Consider the following 17,992-nt stretch of genomic DNA (forward strand, 5'->3'; position numbering starts at 1 on the left):
CACCTGTGAAGCCATCTGGTCCTGGACTTTTGTTTGTTGCAAGATTTTTAACCACAGTTTCAATTTCGTTACTTGTGATTGGTCTGTTCATATTTTCTATTTCTTCCTGGTTTAGTCTTGGAAGGTTATACCTTTCTAAGAATTTGTCCATTTCTTCCAGGTTATCCATTTTATTGGCATAGAGATGCTTGTAGTAGTCTCTTAGGATGCTTTGTATTTCTGCGGTGTCTGTTGTAACTTCTCCTTTTTCATTTCTAAGTTTATTGACTTGAGTTCTCTCCCTCTTTTTCTTGATGAGTCTGGCTAATGGTTTATCAATTTTGTTTATCTTCTCAAAGAACCAGCTTTTAGTTTTATTGATCTTTATTGTTTTCTTTGTTTCTATTTCATTTATTTCTGATCTGATCTTTATGATTTCTTTCCTTCTGCTAACTTTGGGTTTTGTTTGTTCTTCTTTCTCTAGTTCCTTTAGGTGTAAGGTTAGATTGTTTATTTGAGATTTTCCTTGTTTCTTGAGGTAGACTTGTATAGCTATAAACTTCCCTCTTAGAACTGCTTTTGCTGCATCCCATAGGTTTTGGATCATCGTGTTTTCATTGTCATTTGTCTCTAGGTATTTTTTGATTTCCTCTTTGATTTCTTCAGTGATCTCTTGGTTATTTAGTAACGTATTGTTTAGCCTCCATGTGTTTGTGTTTTTTACGTTTTTTTCCCTGTAATTCATTTCTAATCTCACAGCGTTGTGGTCAGAAAAGATGCTTGATTTCAATTTTCTTAAATTTACTGAGGCTTCATTTGTGACCCAAGATGTGATCTATCCTGGAGAATGTTCCATGCGCACTTGAGAAGAAAGTATAATCTGCTGTTTTTGGATGGAATGTCCTATAAATATCAATTAAATCTATCTGGTCTATTGTGTCATTTAAAGCTTCTGTTTCCTTCTTTATTTTCAGTTTGGATGATCTGTCCATTGGTGTAAGTGAGGTGTTAGAGGTCCCCACTATTACTGTGTGACTGTCGATTTCCTCTTTTATAGCTGTTAGCAGTTGCCTTATGTATTGAGGTGCTCCTATGTTGGGTACATATATATTTATAATTGTTATCTCTTCTTCTTGGATTGATCCCTTGATCATTATGTAGTGTCCTTCCTTGTCTCTTGTAACATTCTTTATTTTAAAGTCTATTTTATCTGATATGAGTATTGCTACTCCAGCTTTCTTTTGATTTCCATTTGCATGGAATATCTTCTTCCACCCCCTCACTTTCAGTCTGTATGTGTCCCTAGGTCTGAAGTGGGTCTCTTGTAGACAGCATATATATGGGTCTTGTTTTTGTATCCATTCATCAAGCCTGTGTCTTCTGGTTGGAGCATTTAATCCATTCACGCTTAAGGTAATTATCGATATGTATGTTCCTATGACCATTTTCTTAATTGTTTCGGGTTTGTTTTTGTAGGTCCTTTTCTTCTCTTGTGTTTCCCACTTAGAGAAGTTCCTTTAGCATTTGTTGTAGAGCTGTTCCTTCATCTGGTACATAGCCCTCTGCCTTTTCATCTTGTCTATCTTTCCGTGAATGTGGTTTTTCTTCCACAGGCTGCAGGATTGTAGTTCTTCTTGCTTCTGCTGTCTGCCCTCTGGTGGATGAGGCTATCTAAGACGCTTGATGCGAGGGACTGGTGGTGGGTAGAGCTGACTGTTGCTCTGGTGGGCAGAGCTCAGTAAAACTTTAATCCGCTTGAGTGCTGATGGGTGGGGCTGGGTGGGGCTGGGTTCCCTCCCTGTTGGTTGTTTGGCCTGAGGCAACCCAATACTGGAGCCTACCTGGGCTCTTTGGTGTGGCTAATGACAGACTCTGAGAGGGCTCACGTCAAGGAGTACTTCCCAGAACTTCTGCTGCCAGTGTCCTTGTCCTCACGGTGAGCCACAGCCACCCCCCGCCTCTGCAGGAGACCCTCCAACACTAGCAGGTAGGTCGGGTTCAGTCTCCCCTGGGGTCACTGCTCCTTCCCCTGGGTCCTGATGCGCACACTACTTTGTGTGTGCCCTCCAAGAGTGGAGCCTCTGTTTCCCCCAGTCCTGTCGAAGTCCTGCAATCAAATCCCACTAGCCTTCAAGGTCTGATTCTCTAGGAATTCCTCCTCCTGTTGCCAGACGCCCAGGTTGGGAAGCCTGACGTGGGGCTCAGAACCTTCACTCCAGTGGGTGGACTTCTGTGGTATAAGTGTTCTCCAATCTGTGAGTCACCCACCCAGCAGTTACGGGATTTGATTTTACTGTGATTGCGCCCCTCCTACTGTCTCATCGTGGCTTCTCCTTTGTCTTTGGATGTGGGGTATCTTTTTTGGTGAGTTCCAGTGTCTTCCTGTTGATGACTGTCCAGCAGCTAGTTGTGATTCTGGTATTCTCACAAGAGGGAGTGAGAGCACGTCCTTCTACTCCGCCATACATTTATGATGAGCCAGAAACATTTTACTCATCAAAATATTAAACAATTCTGGAACCTGACAAGTTCAAACTTAGGGTGCTGGCAGATTTTACTTTTGATGAGACCCTGCTTCCTAGAATACTGTCAGTCATTTCACTGTAACATCACGTGGTAAATGGTATAGCTTCGTTCTTTATAGGATTGTTTTTAGGCTCATAGCCCCCTCTCTGGACCTCTGTCTCCTGAGCTGCAGCCGCACAAAGGGATGTGAGAAAGGAAAAAAGAGGCTGATGACGCCAGCAAAGGAGCAAGATAACTGAAGTGATGATGTCAACAAGGGACGGAGGCAGAGTCTGTCTGAATCATTGCGAGTTAACTGCTGTCGGAAAGAGACACGGCAGGGACTTTCCTGGCGGTCCGGTGGTTAAGGCCCTGCGCTTCCACTGGAGGGGGTGCGGGTTCGATCCCTGGTTGGGGAACTAAGATCCCGCATGCACAGAAAGAGACACGGGCAGAGCCCACAGTGGAGAGTCAGCACCAGGTTGGCATTGCTGATTTGCCTGGTTTTAAAAGTCCTCACTCTCTCCTCCGAGAGCCCAGACTTGCAATGCACACTGGGCTTCCATGGCAGGTTCCAGTGACGTCCACTGGGGTGAATGAGCCTGCCGCTGGAGGCTCTGGCCGACTGCCCTCTGGGGACCTGGCCATGCCCCAGCTTCTTTCCATAGCATTTGTTGACGTCCATGGGAGTGGCAGCTGTGCCCTCAGGTGGACACACACGGCTGGACGGCAGCACACCTAGACCTCACTGAATGTGTATCAAGTAGACTCCACCTCTCACTGAGCTGGGAATCAGTAACTGATGTTTGCTCTGTCTAGGGCCCTCACCCACGCTTACCCGGCCACTCTCCACTATCTCTCTCTGGAGCTCCTTTGAGGCCACGATCAGGACCTGAATAGCCTGCATTAGGCTGGTACAGGAGCCAAGGATCCTGCAATAAGCAAAAACAACAACAAAAAAGTCAGTGACACAAAACAGATACCAAAAACAATGCGGAAGACTTGTTTTCTTTTTCTCTCCTGAACACAGGCAAACTTGGGATGGGAAAAAAGGCAGGGAATATTCTGGAGGTGAAGCTCTGAAGTAAAGGTGGGTGAGAGAGGAGACTTGATTGTGGATCTTCTTCATAAGGAATAGGTAAGTAGTGACTCTTGGGGTTTCTTTCCTCTATAATGCAATATTGATATCATGGTCATCATTAATACTGATACTGACAATTCCATAGACTCAGCCCTTCCCTGTGGCGGCTAATGTTCTAATCAGTATGATCCAGTGCAGGAAAGACAGATCCTGACCACCTAGGTGTCACCACGCCGCTCAGACTGACCTTTCATTCACCTCCAATTTAACTCCTGTGTCTCCAGCTCGGGATTTGCTGAGCATCTCCTATTAAAAAAGAAGCAGAGTTTCTCAGTACATCACAGGTACTGAGAACCCATTGGTGTCCTGCTACACCTGGGGTCCAACATCCTGCAGTAGCTGAGAAACCTAGAAGTGCCCACCCATGTCCTCGTGAGAGTCAGGAAAAGAACCCAGACCTCCGATCTACTCAGTGGGACGCAGCTGGAGCTACAGTCTGTGTCTTGACATTTTGGCACCTGGGCTGATGTGCACAGAACTCTGAGAGCTACGGCACCATGCCAACAGGGGCAGCTGCTACCAGGTCCTCGAGGCAGGCAGCACACCAAGGCAGGTGCCTGAGTCTTCCATCAAAGGAGTAATACGTGACCTTTCCAACGGTGCCCGCTCAGCTTTTCCCTGAGACAACAGTTACTGCTGGTTTACTGAGTGCCTGGCACTGAGATCCATGTGCATTACCTCACTGAGCTCTTTACAACACCCCTCTGAGGAAGGTGCTGTTATCATCACCATCATATAGAAACGGAAGCCGAATCTTAGCGGGGTTAACGTAACTTAGCGGTCAGTCTGGAACTCGAATGTAGGATGGCCTGACACCAAAGTATGTGATCCTTGAGGAAACTGCTCATTTTCCCTTGGAGAACTTTCTATTTTCTGTACCTCAGAGATCCCAGGGGATTTGGGTTTTGGTTTGTTTTACAGGGGGCTCTGCAGAGAACGGCTAAGATATATCCAGCGGGCAATGTTGCCGAAAGGTAGCTGCATAGCATCACTTTAGGTGATCCTGCAGAGACTTCCATACCTCTATTCTGGCCGTAGCGGTTTCAATGGCAGCGGAAGTCGCAGCCATCTCTTTGTCCACCAGGTCCCCCAGTTCCTCCTGTTTGATGTCCAGGCCTCTGGGCAGGAGCTCCTGTGAACAGTATCACGAAGGCGGAAATGACCCTTTGACCTCCTCTCTACCCTCCCGTGGTGGACAGGTAACCCCCACATGACGGCAGAAGGTAGGAGGGTCCCACCACGTAACACACTTCTGCATGCCATGGTGGGACTTGTCTGGAACTCTCTACCACATGAGCTCTGCAACTCCACGCTCCTCCCGCCTCTATTCTCACTCAGAACCCACCTCTTTCCAGAAGGCCATCCCTGTCGAACCCCACAAGGCCATTCAGTTGCAGCCGCTCAGACCCTGACCCCACCATTGTGCAGCACTGACTGTATTTGCTGCTTGGGAGGTACTTTAAAAACACCTTCAGGGCTTCCCTGGTGGCACAGTGGTTAAGAATCTACCTGCCAATGCAGGGGACACGGGTTCGAGCCCTGGTCCGGGAAGATCCCATGTGTCGCGGAGCAACTAAGCCCGTGCACCACAACTACTGAGCCTGCACTCTAGAGCCCGCGAGCCACAACTACCGAGCCCACGTGCTACAACTACTGAAGCCCATGCGCCTAGAGCCCATGCTCCGCAACAAGAGAAGCCACCGCGATGAGAAGCCTGCGCACTGCAACGAAGAGTAGCTCCTGCTCGTCGCAACTAGAGAAAGCCCGCGTGCAGCAACGAAGACCCAACGCAGCCAAAAATAAAATAAATTAAATAAATAAAAAAAAAAAATTCAGATGAGGGAATTTCCTGGCGGTCCAGTGGTTAGGACTCTGCGCTTTCATCGCCAGGGGTTGGATCCCTGGTTGGTGAACTAAGATCCTGCAAGCCACTCGGCGGAGTTCGAATGAGAGATGATGAGGATATGACCTCTGGCCCTGGTCTCTTCCTTCTCTGAATTTATCATTCCCACTATTTTAGGTGGCAACATTCCTACTATTCTAGGAATTAGAAGCTGCCTTGCACTGTACTCCTTAAATAGATCTGTATCACACTGTATAGAAATGGTTGATTTCCAGGACTCCCCTGATGGTCCAGTGGTTAAGAATCCGCCTTTCAATGCAGGGGACCCAGGTTCAATCCCTGGTCAGGGAACTAAGATCCCACACGCCACGGGGCAACTAAGCCCACGTGCCACAACTACTGAGCCCATGCACTACAACTAGAGAGCCCGTGTGCCACAAACTACAGAGCCCACATGCTCTGGAGCCCATGTGCCACAACTAGAGAGAAGCCTGTGTGCTGCAACGAAGAGCCCACGTGCCGCAATGAAAGATCCTGCATGCCGCAACGAAGATCCCGCAACTAAGACTCAACACAGCCAAAAATAAAATTAAAAAAAAAAAGGTTGATTTCCTTATTTTTCTTCCCCAGGGAGGCCATGTCTTATTCGTCCCTGTAGAACTACACCTGGCACAATTCCCTGTACATAGGTCATAGTCACTACATCGTTATTGAGTGAATAAATATATTATCTTCATTTTAGGTGTTACCTGCCCAGTCAGATAAAAACCCTTGAAAACAGGACAACCGTGCTCATCCTTCTTTGACACTGCTTAGCACAGTGATGATCACACAGAAGACTCTCAATTAATACCCAGGGAACTAAATATAACTGGAAAGTCATTCAGAAGGTCAAGTTTTACAGTTCTAGCTCTACTTTCCAGAGTCAAGTTTAAAGTACAGAAAGAACTGGCTTAGAACATCACTGATCCCTGAAGAAATCCCCAGCGCTCATACCAAAAAACGACTTTCCCAGGGATAACACTGATGATACCTCGCCAATGGCTGTGATCCTGGCGAGGCAGCTTCTCATGGCTGTGCTGTCGGCATTCTCGACGATTCCTTCTTCCTCCAGGAAAGACAGATAGGTGAGGGTCTCCCTGCCATACTGCTTACAGGCCTCGGTCAGAGCTGCAGAGGCAAGGCGACAGAGACTTTTAAAGTCCCCCTGCTCCCCGTGCTGTGGTGGTGGCCCCTCACCGTGGTACTTACAGTCGGCAGGCTCTGGCGGGGCTCTAAGGCAGGTGGTGCTGCCATGAACAATGGTGTCACTGGTCAAGTGGGCCAGGAGGGTTACCGAGTGGAGAAGCCCACTGATATCTGCCAGGAGTTTAAAGGAAACTTTCTCAGTCCTGCTGGAGGGGGGCGGGTGCGGTCACTTTCATACCTCCTTCCTCCCCGCTTTGCAAGTTAGACACCCACACTCCTTTCTAGGTGCCTAGGAACTGGTCACTATTGCCACGTTCCAGCGTTTCGGACCCCTGCCCAGCTGTCACTAGCGACAGACCCTATCCTTCACCTCTCTTACCTTCTGGGCAGGCCAGATACTGGCTCCAGCATTTTTCCAGTTGCTCGATGCAGCTGGAAACGGACCTGACCTTGGAGAGTAGGTGATCTGTGAGAGGGAAGACAGGGCAAAGTCAGAGTCAGAGTTGTCTCAGCTCGCTTCATCCCTGTTAGTTAAGCTGCCTGATGGATGACCTTCCCAGTGGGGGGCCCCAGCCCTGCAGGAGCTTCCCTAAGAAGGGGGAGAGAGGAGAGATCGATGGCTATGCTGGTACGTGATTCTCTTACTGTAGCTTCAAAGGCTGTACTTCTGAGCCTACCTGGTCCTTTAGCCAAGAACCACGGCAATGGCATCACGGTCTAGCTTCTGCCCCTCATTTCCCATCACTGCCCACTGAATCAAATCCAGGCCTTCCTGTTAAGTCTTTCAAGGCCCTTGGACTCTCATTACTCTTGGGCTCAGACCCCTGGCTCCACGAGGGCTAATCTACACTCACGTTCTGCCCACAACACCGTCACTCCCACTGCTGTGCCTCTGTGCACTGGTCCACGGAGGCTGAATCGCACACACAGGAGTTAAAGTACGGGCTCCTGCGTCCCGTGGCATACGTGTTGTAGCTCCTGGCTCTATCACTACTGGCTGTATTCTCAGGCCACATGCGCCTGCTTCCTCATCCGACAAAGGAGGAATAATAGTACCACCTCCCGGCATCACAGTGAGATTGCTGGGCCAAGGCACATAAAGCGCTTAGAAGCGTGCCTGGCATATTGCAAGCACTCGGTAAATGTCAGCTGTTTTTATGATTATTATTCCCCACTCTTGTTCCTCTCCACGGCTTTATGTCTCTCCTCTTCCTTCAAAACCCAGCTCATACCATCTCTTGTGGAATCCGCCCACAGCTGCCCCATGTCCTGGTGTTCTCGCAGTAAATGAGGTACCCAGTGTGCTACTTCATTTGCAACTGTTGGATTTCCCTACAGACGGGTTCCCCGCTGAACAAGATATCACAGTCCTTCCTGAAACACTTCACTGAATCGAGACCTTTCTAGCTGATAATAAAAATCACCCGTCAGCTGTTTCCTCCCGTCTGCCTTGTTCTGAACGGGACCTCTCAAGACTACCAACAAGTCCCCTCTGCTCGAAAATGAGCTGTAATGAGATCTGTTCACGGCTACGTCCACGACTTCACAAATGCCCCGGGCCTGGATGCTCTCCCATCTACTGTGCACCAAGGCCCTCCTCTCATCACGGGGGCTCCTCTGACTTCACCACACGCCCTGAGGACTCTGGGGCACGCAGAGTGGGCCCTTGCTCATGCCCGGGACCCTGTGGGGATTTTATCGTTTCTGCCTCTCCATGCTTAAGGATGATGACTCCCTGTCTAGATTTGAAGCTCATGGCAGCCACCTCTGGATTCAGACCACACTGTTCTCCTTAGAGACACAGAGGCCCGTCTGTTCCTCCTCCTCCCGGCATTCAGAATTGTTATCAGGCCTCAGCTCCCAGGATGCATTTCATCGGCGTGATCCATGACCAAAGCAGTAGTTATCACACCCGGCGGTGAGGGGTGAGGGCTCAGCGGGGGGGTGGGGGGGGGTGGGGGGGTGGGGGGGTGGTGTTAGAAAATACTACTGCGCAGGCCCTGTGCTGCAGAGCTGCCGACTGAATAGAACTTAGGCGGGGGGGCCCTGGGCATCCCCAGGTGATCCTGACATGCAGCTGGGCTGGGAACCCCTGAGATCAGGGTCTCAAGGGATTCAAGGCTGATGCCGAAAAGCATTGGGCTGTAAGGATCTGGCACCTGCAAGCCGGACAAGGGGAAGGGCACCTGCAGATCCGGCGCAGCTGAAGAGAGTGGGCTCCTCAAACCGCCTCAGGGCCTCCTGCACCACCTGCTCGGCAGCCCTCCTTGACTCCGCCAGAAGCATTTTTCGTTGGTCCTTCGCGAGCCGGCATACAGATTCCTAGAGATGGTCCAGGGAAGTGAGAGTCGGCCATAGGCCCCCTAATGAGCCTCCATGCAGCATCCACCTGTGACACAGCTGGGATTCCTGGTACCTTAGCTTGAGCTGCTGCTAATGAGGCCGAAGCCAGTTAGCTTGACACAGAGAAAAAGCCTTTAACTTTGTCCACAGGTGTGTGCCACCGAGCACAGGAGGCTATGCGGATGGACCACGGCAGCCCGTCCTCCACCCTTGGGGAGAGAGTGCCAGGTGCATCCCTTCTCATCTGCTCTGTGTGCTGGCATTAGGAGCTATGCCCGCAGAATATTCGCCTTCGCGATCCGGCCAAAGGTCCCAAACCCCTTTCACAGCCCCCCTGCCTCCACGCATACACTGCCGAGGCCCATGGGTATGAAATTGGACTTGGTCAGCCCCAGTGGGCGTCCGTTACTTGCCTGTGTGCTGGACAGTTTGATCTGGGTGTATTCCAACTGTTCCCGAAGAGTGGACAGTTCCTCCTCTCGACAAGCCACGGCATCCACCAGGCTGCCCCGCTCCTTCTTCAGCTTGGCGATCTGGGCGGTCCATTTTGCTTCTGACTGCAGGGTGACCGAGTGGGAAGAGGGAGTTGCTGGGAGAATTAAACTGTCCCCTTTCCAGAGGTCCAAACCCACCACCAGGCCACAAGGAATCTGCCCCTTCCCAAGGACACACTGATCCCAGATGGGACCAAGGTGGGTCATGTGCTCATGGTGATGGATGCCGGGTGCCAGCAACACCAAAGCCAGAGATGGAAAAGAATGAGGAAGGGAAAGACAGATGATGCTTACCTGGGCAGAACTTTCCAGGCTGCCTTGGACAATCTGGAGTTCCTGTTTGCTGGTGGCAAGTTCTTGCTTCAAACTCTCTAGTACTTCCGTCTGTTCCTGAGTCTGAAAGAGAAGAAAAACAGGAGCGCTCTGACCTGGGTGGTGGTTTCACGGGATAAACACGTGTAAAAATTCCCAAGCTATACTTGTGAGATTTGTATACTCTTTTATATAGAAGCAAGTTTTACCCTGACAAAAAAGCAGGGGGAAGGTGAGAGCTCAGAATGTGCCAATTTTTTTTTTCCAGCTTCAGGAAATGTCAAGGGAGGGCGGGGGAGTTTTAGGGACATTTCCCAAATGTCATGCTTGAGCCCATAATACTAATTAAAGCAGAACCAGATCTTTAATTCAGGCATCCCAACACCCGGTGGTAGGTATATTGCTGACTCACCCCATCCCACCGTCTTGAAACAATTTCCCTTCTTTGATTTCTAAGTGGTGTTCTTCAAAGAGCGGGTTGTGACCCATGAGTAAGAATTCACAGCTAACATTTTTAAAAGAATGCAGTAAACAGAGCTTCCCCCGCCAAAAAAATCCACATGCATTCACATAATAAGGATAAGTATTGCTCTGTGAAACTTTGATTTCCATGAGATGTATTTTTCACTTTGGGTCACAGGAAAGCGTGAAAGCCACTACTCTAAGTGTAAGGCATTCCATTTTATCCACCCGACATCTCTTTACTCCAGTCGGACCTGCCGCCAACCCCATCCCAACTCATGGGAGTTCTGGCTTCGGGTCTTTATAAATGCCACTCCTCTCTGACATCCACCTGCTTCCACTTCAAAACCTCCTCAAGACTCGTCCTAGCTGATGAGCCCCACTCAACTTCAGACCCTTCATCACGTCATGCCTCTAACCCCTTACACATGGGTAACCACGTCCTGTCCTGTACGGTCCCTTGTCACCCTCCCACAGGGCTCTACCTGCTCGTGAAGCAGACGACGAGGTCTTTCAATCTGTGCAGTGCTCAAGGCCCACCTCCATCTTGGACAGACACCCTCCCCCCCACCAATTCCCACCTACTTCTACTCACCTTCCGCTGGGCCTGGTCGCTTATGCGCTGGAAAGAATCCTCTAGCTCTTTTTTCTCTCGTTCCAAATCCACTTGGGCTTGTCTGGCCACGGACACCTGTTTGGTCACCTCTGCATTCTGTAAGAGAAGAACAGTGTCTCGAACTAGCTTATCTCCAGCATAAAGGCCATCTTCCTTCCGGAACAAATGACGGCATTCAGACCGTGAGTGCCCTAGAGTCGGACACAGACATCACTTTCTCACCCAGAAGGAAGCTGTCACCTTCAGATGCTCAACTCTCAACTATTTGCCAAAATGATAAAGATGGGGGATAATGCTAATGCTAATGGGGCTGGCACCTAAGGTGGAGCTCGAGATACAGGAGGCCAGGGAGCTGTGGTTTCCAAGAAACGGCGGGGGCGCCAGCCCTGGAGAAGCCACGTGGCCCAAGTCACCGTCTCCCCCGTGCAGTGGGGCCTGCGCATGCCGATGGGGGCGGTGAGGGTCCTACCTTCCGCAGCAGGTCGGCGTGGTTCTGCACCAGCTCGCTGTACTTCTCCTTTAGCTTGCTGTAGCGCTGCTCGTTGGCTTGGGCTTTCCCTGTATTGTCATGGACCAAGGTGAGGGGTCTACACTGGCGGGGACCCTCTGTCCTCCTTCCAATAAGCCAGAACCCCCAGAAGATCGTCCCTCCTTTTCACAAGCATATATACCTCCTTCTCCCTCAAAAACCCTACTGAAATAAAGTCCTCTGGGAAGTCTTCTTTAATGAACAATTCACCTAATTCAAATCCCTCCACTGATGAATGCCTTGAGCATTTCATGCTCGGGATTTACTTTATCAGGGTTTTTGGCTTTTATGCCACCAATTTTCTTAGGCTCCCTCTCCATCATCCTCTGTATCCCCATCTCCGTGTTCCCAGCAGGGCCTCAAGTGGGGCTCTCAACCTGCCGGACGCCAATCTGTCCTTCTGACTGGTGACACTGGCATTCACGACGGCCTCCCGGGCAGACTCGAGGCGGGGGCTCTGGCGCCGGGCCTCAGCCTCCATCCGGGGTCTCGCTGGGCTCCGCCCCGCCCCCCCCGGCCCCACCCTCACGCCCACCCCAGTGCCAGCCCCTCACTCTCGATCTCCGTCAGGCTCCGCTGAGCCTTCTCCGTGTCCTCTCGCTTCTTCTTGAGCTCGTCCAGCTCGGCCCGGAGGAACTCGCTCTCGTCGGCCGCCTGCTGCCGCAGGTGCTGCTGCTCGGCCAGCTCGGCCTCCAGCTCGCTGATGCGGCCCTTCAGCTGCAGCATGGCTCGATGGCTCTGCGGGAGGGCCCGGGGATGAGCGCTGGGCGGGCCGAGCGGGGCCGACCTGCCACGTCTCCAGCGCCAGCCGCATCAACACCTCGGACTTCCTAACAAGCCCACTCCCAAGGCCTCACGAGAGCGGAGCCTTCTGGTCACTACAAGCCACCCACCCAGCAGCAACAGGGGGTGACGGCAGGGGAGTTCTGGTCCTGTTAGAGGGGCCTGGGAGCGGTGATGGACCAGCTGGAATGAAGAAGGAGAGGACATTTGCCGGTCCCAGGGTAAAGCCTCAGCACCAGACACTGCAAACTGCCAGCAGAGCTACAAGTCAGACCTTCTCATTGCCAAGTGAGAAGAATAGGTCTCTCACCGCACAGCTTCATAGCCAGCTGGTGATCACAATTATCTCTCACTATCACAGGGCCCCTGGAGCGTGGCTTAAATGCTGCTCTCAAGGGTAAGTGCACTGGAAATGCGTAACGACCTGGTGAAGATGTGGCCCAACAAGGGTGGATGTGAAGCAAATGTAATATTAAAAGCTGTCATGTTCCAGTGAAGCCCAGCTGCGGATCAGAGCCCAATTCATACCTCAGTCTTCATGTTTTCCAGCTGTGCTTTCAGCCCACTGATCTCTCCGTACAGTTGATCAATTAAGTGATCCCTGGGAACAGAAGGAGAGCAAGTTTGCTTCCACCGTGCTTCTATCCCTTGCCTTTTAAATGCCAGCTAGGAGACCCAGGGAGGAGGTTAAAAGCCGATGTTAATTTGGGAACAATTCTTTGAAATCCTGTAAGTTATACTCTAAGACCGTCAGTGTGTCCAGATACTAATCTACCACCCACAGGTCCATGGGTATTTCAGCCTCATTCGATTTTCCTCTGGGATTTTAAAGAGGCCAGTATTCGAAGGTCAAGACATTTATCGAAGAAGCCCAAGAATTCCTCTTTGGTTGGGTGTGGCAAGTGAGATCATGGCTTAATTTAGCTTTTGCACCATGTGCTTTAACTCCACAGCCCGGACTCACTTCTCGTCCTTGTTCACGCCGTTCTGACTGTTGAAATTGAAGGGATCGCTGCTGGAGGAGCTGCCAAAGATGTCATCGAACTTGCTGTCGTATGAATTCTGCGGCGACCAGAAAGGAGTAAGGACAAGGTTAGAGACCCAGAGAGGTGTGCGTGGGTCTCATGAGTGACACGTGGGAACGGATGCTTTCTTAATCTGGTTCAGGTCCACTTACGGCGCCTCCTAGGGACCGCAGGGCAGCGTGATCAGCCTAGGTCAGCGCTTGGGTTAGAAGGTGGCTGAACTTGTCCCGGGTCCTCCCGCCCTCCCCGGGGGCAACGGGAAGGCCTGAGCTTCCTCCTAAGTGGTCCTCACCTGCTGGGAGGCATCCATGTCCATGAGGTCATCCTTCTCTAAGACTGGCTCGCTGTCGGGGGACGAGGCCTCGGCTGGGATCACCACCACGGGGCTGATGTGCTCTGACAGGGCGGAGGCTCGTAGGAAGTTGGGTGGGTTCTGAAAAGGGAAGACACATCCTCAAACCCTGCCCACCTGCCAGCCTCTAAGACAGCCTCCAGGACTCAGCAGCTCCCTGGGTGTGGCCGGGCACACTTACGTCTGGCAGCTGAGGGATCTGAATGAGCCGCTTGAAGTACTGAAGGTTGCTGGAGCGGTAGAAGAGATCTTTCAACCTAAGGGTGGAGAAAGGCCTGAGGGCTGCTGGGGGCCTTCACCAGCCCCGAGGAGGGGACACCCTGCTTTCCTACTGCCTGCCCAGCCCCCGGGCACAGGCTGCCAAGGAGATGGCCTCCATGGTGCTAGGATGCAATTATGATGCTGCAGGGAGAGATTATTTATAGCCAGTCCTCACTGAGGAAAGAGTAATTCAAACCACAAAATCCTTTGGAAGAGTAGACGGTCCAAAAACTAATTTCTGCATCACCGTAGAATATATGCTGTTGTTTGGCAGATGTATCTTCCTAGGAATGTTTGGCTTAGAGTAATATTAAAATAAATTTCTGAGGATAAACCAACTAATGATACGAAGAGGGAAGGGAACTTAATTACTAAGGTAGATCTCTTTTTAATGAATTCCCCTTATTTGAGCGCTATTTGTTATCTCCTCAACTAGACTATAAGCTTCTAGAAGGCAGAGACTGGGCCCTGCTGAGCTAGGTTTAAAATAGTACCGGGCCAGCCATAAAAAGGAACGAAATTGGGTCATTAGTAGAGACGTGGATGGACCCAGAGAGTGTCATACAGAGTGAAGTAAGTCAGAAAGAGAAAAGCAAATATTGTATACTAATGCATACATATGGAATCTAGAAAAATGGTATAGATGATCTTATTTGCAAAGCAGAAATAGAGACATAGACGTAGAGAACAAATGTATGGATACCAAGGGGGAAAGGGGTGGGGAGGGAGGAATTGGGAGACTGGGATCGACACATATACATTATTGATACTATGTATAAAATAGACAACTGATGGGAACATACTGTATAGCACAGGGAACTCTACCTAATGCACTGCGGTAAAATGGGAGGGAAGTCCAAAGGGAGGGGATATCTGTATGTGTATGGCTGATTCATTTTGTTGTGCAGTGGAGGCTAACATAACATTGTAAAGCAGCCATACTCCAATAAAAATTAATTAAAAAATAAAAATAAAGTAGTACCAGGCATGGAGGAATTACTCAGCAATATTGGTTGAAGAAAAACCATTTATACTGTGTCCTAATCTTGGATGAATATGGGAATAAAGAGACCCCAATTTTTTCTCTTCCTCAAGTCTCCATTTTGAATCTAAACACTGAAGGCCAACAAAACTGAGGGCACCAGACGTATTTTCTGAGATATAATAAAAGAGGGTCAGGGATCTCAGCACCCTCTCTCTGCAGCACAGAATTTTCTCCAGCTCAGCCCAATAAACGAAACTCCTGGGGTCTCACGATAACACTTCAGACCCCAAGGTTAGGACTGTCCCTGTGACATCACTGTTGCTTTCCCCAAATTCGGGGACATTGAGGCCTCAGCCGCCGTGTCTGTGGAAGAGAAGGTGAGGCGGCACTCATGGGAAATGCTTTTATAAGCTCAAAAAATGAAAGGAAATAGAATCACCTGACCACACGTTCCCCGCTTTCTGGGCTGGAGCCAACAGTAATAGGCTCTGCTGCTTTCCTAAGCTACTGGAATTTAACATTCCAGGAAATCAGCCCCAGGGCCTGTCTCCTAGCATTTAATAAGTCATTTATTATAGAATAAACATACGAGGCTTTTCAAACGGAACAAGGAAACCGGGAGGATAGCACAACCCCGAACTTGCCCTCTCTGATTGTTGCTCAGGAACCAGCAAAAGAAGCCTAAGCTTGGGATCCAGGGGGTGGGGGTGGGGGTGGGGGTGGGGGGGGGCGATGCTTTTCCTGCAGTCAAGGGTGAAGAAATTAACAAGGAAAACATCATGCTAATGCTTTTCCCGGTCCCCCCCATCCTCCTGTCTCTCCCTCCATTCCGTCCCTTCTTCTTGGGGCATGCTTAATTGAAAGATGAGCTGGACTTCACATCTCATCACCAATTTTCTTTCCCAAATGCACCAGAATAATTTGCCCTTTTGTCAGACAAGCTCTTCCTCTTCTAGACTAGCTGATTAGCTTATTAATTCATTCAAACATGATTGAACACTATAGGCTTAATTGACTGCTGTGAATCAGGTGCTAGAGATACAATAATGGGCAAGACAGTCAAACAAAAATAAAGTCATGCTAAGAACTAGGAAGGAAATAAACAGGGTGCTGTGATGGAGAATATGAGGGTGGGGTTGGAGGAGCAGAAGGTAGGGAAAAAGACCCCAAATGAGGGGCCAGAGACTGCCTTTGTGTGGGGGTGACTGAAGATGACCTGGATGGAGCTGGGCAGGCTGGGAGAAGAGCAGCCTGAGGACAGGGAACAGCGAGTGCTAAGCCTCTGAGCGCAGGCTATGTTCCGGGAACTGGAAGAGGACCTTATGTGGCTGAAACACTTGGAGAACTGGAGACAAGGTCACAGGTGGCGGGCAGGGGCCAGATCATGTAGGGGCCTTGCAGACCACAGAGAGGAGCTTCGAATTGATTCTCAGTGTAATCAGAAGCCATTGAAAGGTTGTAAGCAAGGGATTTATGTTTTTACAAGGTCGTTCTAACTGCTGGGTGGGGAGAGGATTGCAGGGGGCAGGAGCTGAAATCCAGAGCATCCCGTCCATATCGGAGGGTCCTGGTAGACAGCAATGGAAGTTGAAGAGATGGGAGATATGACCAGAGACAAGATCTCTTTGTCAGTTATCATCTGAACTTGCTAATAGATTGGACATGGGGAATGAGGAAAATGGTGAGTTCCAGATCTCTGTCCTAAGTGGATGGTGGGCAGCATTTATTGAGATAGAAGGGAAAGAAAAAGGTTTTTGAAGAAAACCTAGAGTTTAGTTTGAGATGTAAGTTTGGTATAGTGATGTCAAATAGACCACTGGGGATGTGAACCTGGAATTCAGAGGTAAGGTTCGGCTGGAGTTATATCTTTGGGAGCTGTCAGCATGTATACGGTATAAAACCATGAGAACTTAGGGAGAAGAAAAACGGAAGAGGATGAAGCCCTGGGAATAAAGCAGGATGACTGACTGAATGAAACTGTCTTTCTCTGTGAGATTTATTAGAGAACCGATAGCTTCCCCAGCCATTGGTAGGTTTGCTGCCATCTTCTTTTCCTTCGCTTTTTAAAGCATTAAAGCAGATACCCTCACCCCTCAATGATTTAAAAGCAAGTGCTTCCTGCACGGATTAATTGACTTTATAGCACTTTTAGATTCGCCTTCCTTTCTCTCACTTAAGCCGCTTACTTTGTGAACTGCTCCATGAAGCGGTCCCGGTGGCCTTGCAGGGTGTCGGCTGGAAGACCTGGAAGAAATTGGAAAAGACTGAGAGGGAATAGGAGGACCAGAGGGCAGGCAAGACACAGCGGGAAGGGACCATCCCTCCTGGGGCTGGGGGCCAGCCCTGCAGGAAGGCATTCTTGACCTAGAGTTGCCCTGGGACTGGTAACCAAGAGGGCCCAGTGGGGCCAGCAGGGACTCTGGGGCTACTTATCAGTCAAATCTTTCCTTCTGTTTGCTCCTGGACTGCAAGCCACTCTCGGCAGAGCAGGATGGAAGTTGTGTCCCTGACTATGGCAGCGGTGACCTGACCCAAGCAGCAGGGTGGACCACGGCAGGCCCCAGAGGGGGCTCTCTCCCAGGGGTTGTGTGCACTGGGCACACTGGGTGAGGCCCAGCACAGACATGAGTCTGGGAGAGATCCAGAGAGCCTGCCAGAGACAGGCAAAGACTGCAGGACTGAGACCCTTGGGTTCAGGGGTATATGGGAACTCTCTGAACTACCTCTGCAACTTTTCTGTAGATCTAAATCTATTCTAAAAGAAAACGTTTATTTTCAGAAAAGCATATACTGTATGGAGCATCCCTTTTTCCCTGACCACACAATTCTCGAAGGTCTTGTGTATTGCTCTGCCTTTAAAGAAGGCCTTTAAACCCAAATAATTACCTGTCTCTTATCACAACTCACCACTTTATAGAAGGAAGTGGGGATGTCCTAGTGTGCAACTGGTTCTGTAGTATCTTAGGAACAAGTTCATCTGTATTCAGAGCTTCTATGCAACTGCCTGCCTTCTTTTCTTGGGATTTAGTCTACCCTCTCTGCTTCCTTCAGGCACGCCCCCCCTGCTCCAAAACCCTTCTAACCCTTGAACATAGAATTCCAACCTCCCTCCCACGAAACCCTCCTAGATTAATGACAGTGACGCTGCTTCCCTTGTTCTGGTCTAAATAACCA

At 49.9% G+C, this 17,992-nt stretch overlaps 1 protein-coding gene across 3 annotated transcripts in view; it reads right to left on the minus strand.

The window, feature by feature from the left end:
• Window positions 1-17,992, minus strand: part of HIP1 (huntingtin interacting protein 1) — a 152,854-nt gene that overhangs the window by 13,425 nt on the left and 121,437 nt on the right. For all 3 annotated transcript variants that reach the window (XM_061210335.1, XM_061210337.1, XM_061210336.1), the window contains exons 9-25: window positions 17,005-17,062; window positions 13,754-13,829; window positions 13,513-13,653; window positions 13,160-13,257; window positions 12,724-12,796; window positions 11,967-12,150; window positions 11,353-11,441; window positions 10,863-10,979; window positions 9,788-9,889; window positions 9,413-9,556; window positions 8,843-8,978; window positions 7,036-7,122; window positions 6,720-6,827; window positions 6,502-6,638; window positions 4,647-4,757; window positions 3,813-3,871; window positions 3,323-3,416 (exon numbers count right to left, since the gene is read on the minus strand). In XM_061210335.1, the coding sequence (XP_061066318.1) occupies window positions 3,323-3,416; window positions 3,813-3,871; window positions 4,647-4,757; window positions 6,502-6,638; window positions 6,720-6,827; window positions 7,036-7,122; window positions 8,843-8,978; window positions 9,413-9,556; window positions 9,788-9,889; window positions 10,863-10,979; window positions 11,353-11,441; window positions 11,967-12,150; window positions 12,724-12,796; window positions 13,160-13,257; window positions 13,513-13,653; window positions 13,754-13,829; window positions 17,005-17,062 (1,814 nt within the window). The remainder of the gene's footprint in view (window positions 1-3,322; window positions 3,417-3,812; window positions 3,872-4,646; window positions 4,758-6,501; window positions 6,639-6,719; window positions 6,828-7,035; window positions 7,123-8,842; window positions 8,979-9,412; window positions 9,557-9,787; window positions 9,890-10,862; window positions 10,980-11,352; window positions 11,442-11,966; window positions 12,151-12,723; window positions 12,797-13,159; window positions 13,258-13,512; window positions 13,654-13,753; window positions 13,830-17,004; window positions 17,063-17,992) is intronic.

The sequence above is a fragment of the Eubalaena glacialis genome, chromosome 13 (assembly GCF_028564815.1).
Source record: "Eubalaena glacialis isolate mEubGla1 chromosome 13, mEubGla1.1.hap2.+ XY, whole genome shotgun sequence".
NCBI lineage: Eukaryota > Metazoa > Chordata > Mammalia > Artiodactyla > Balaenidae > Eubalaena > Eubalaena glacialis.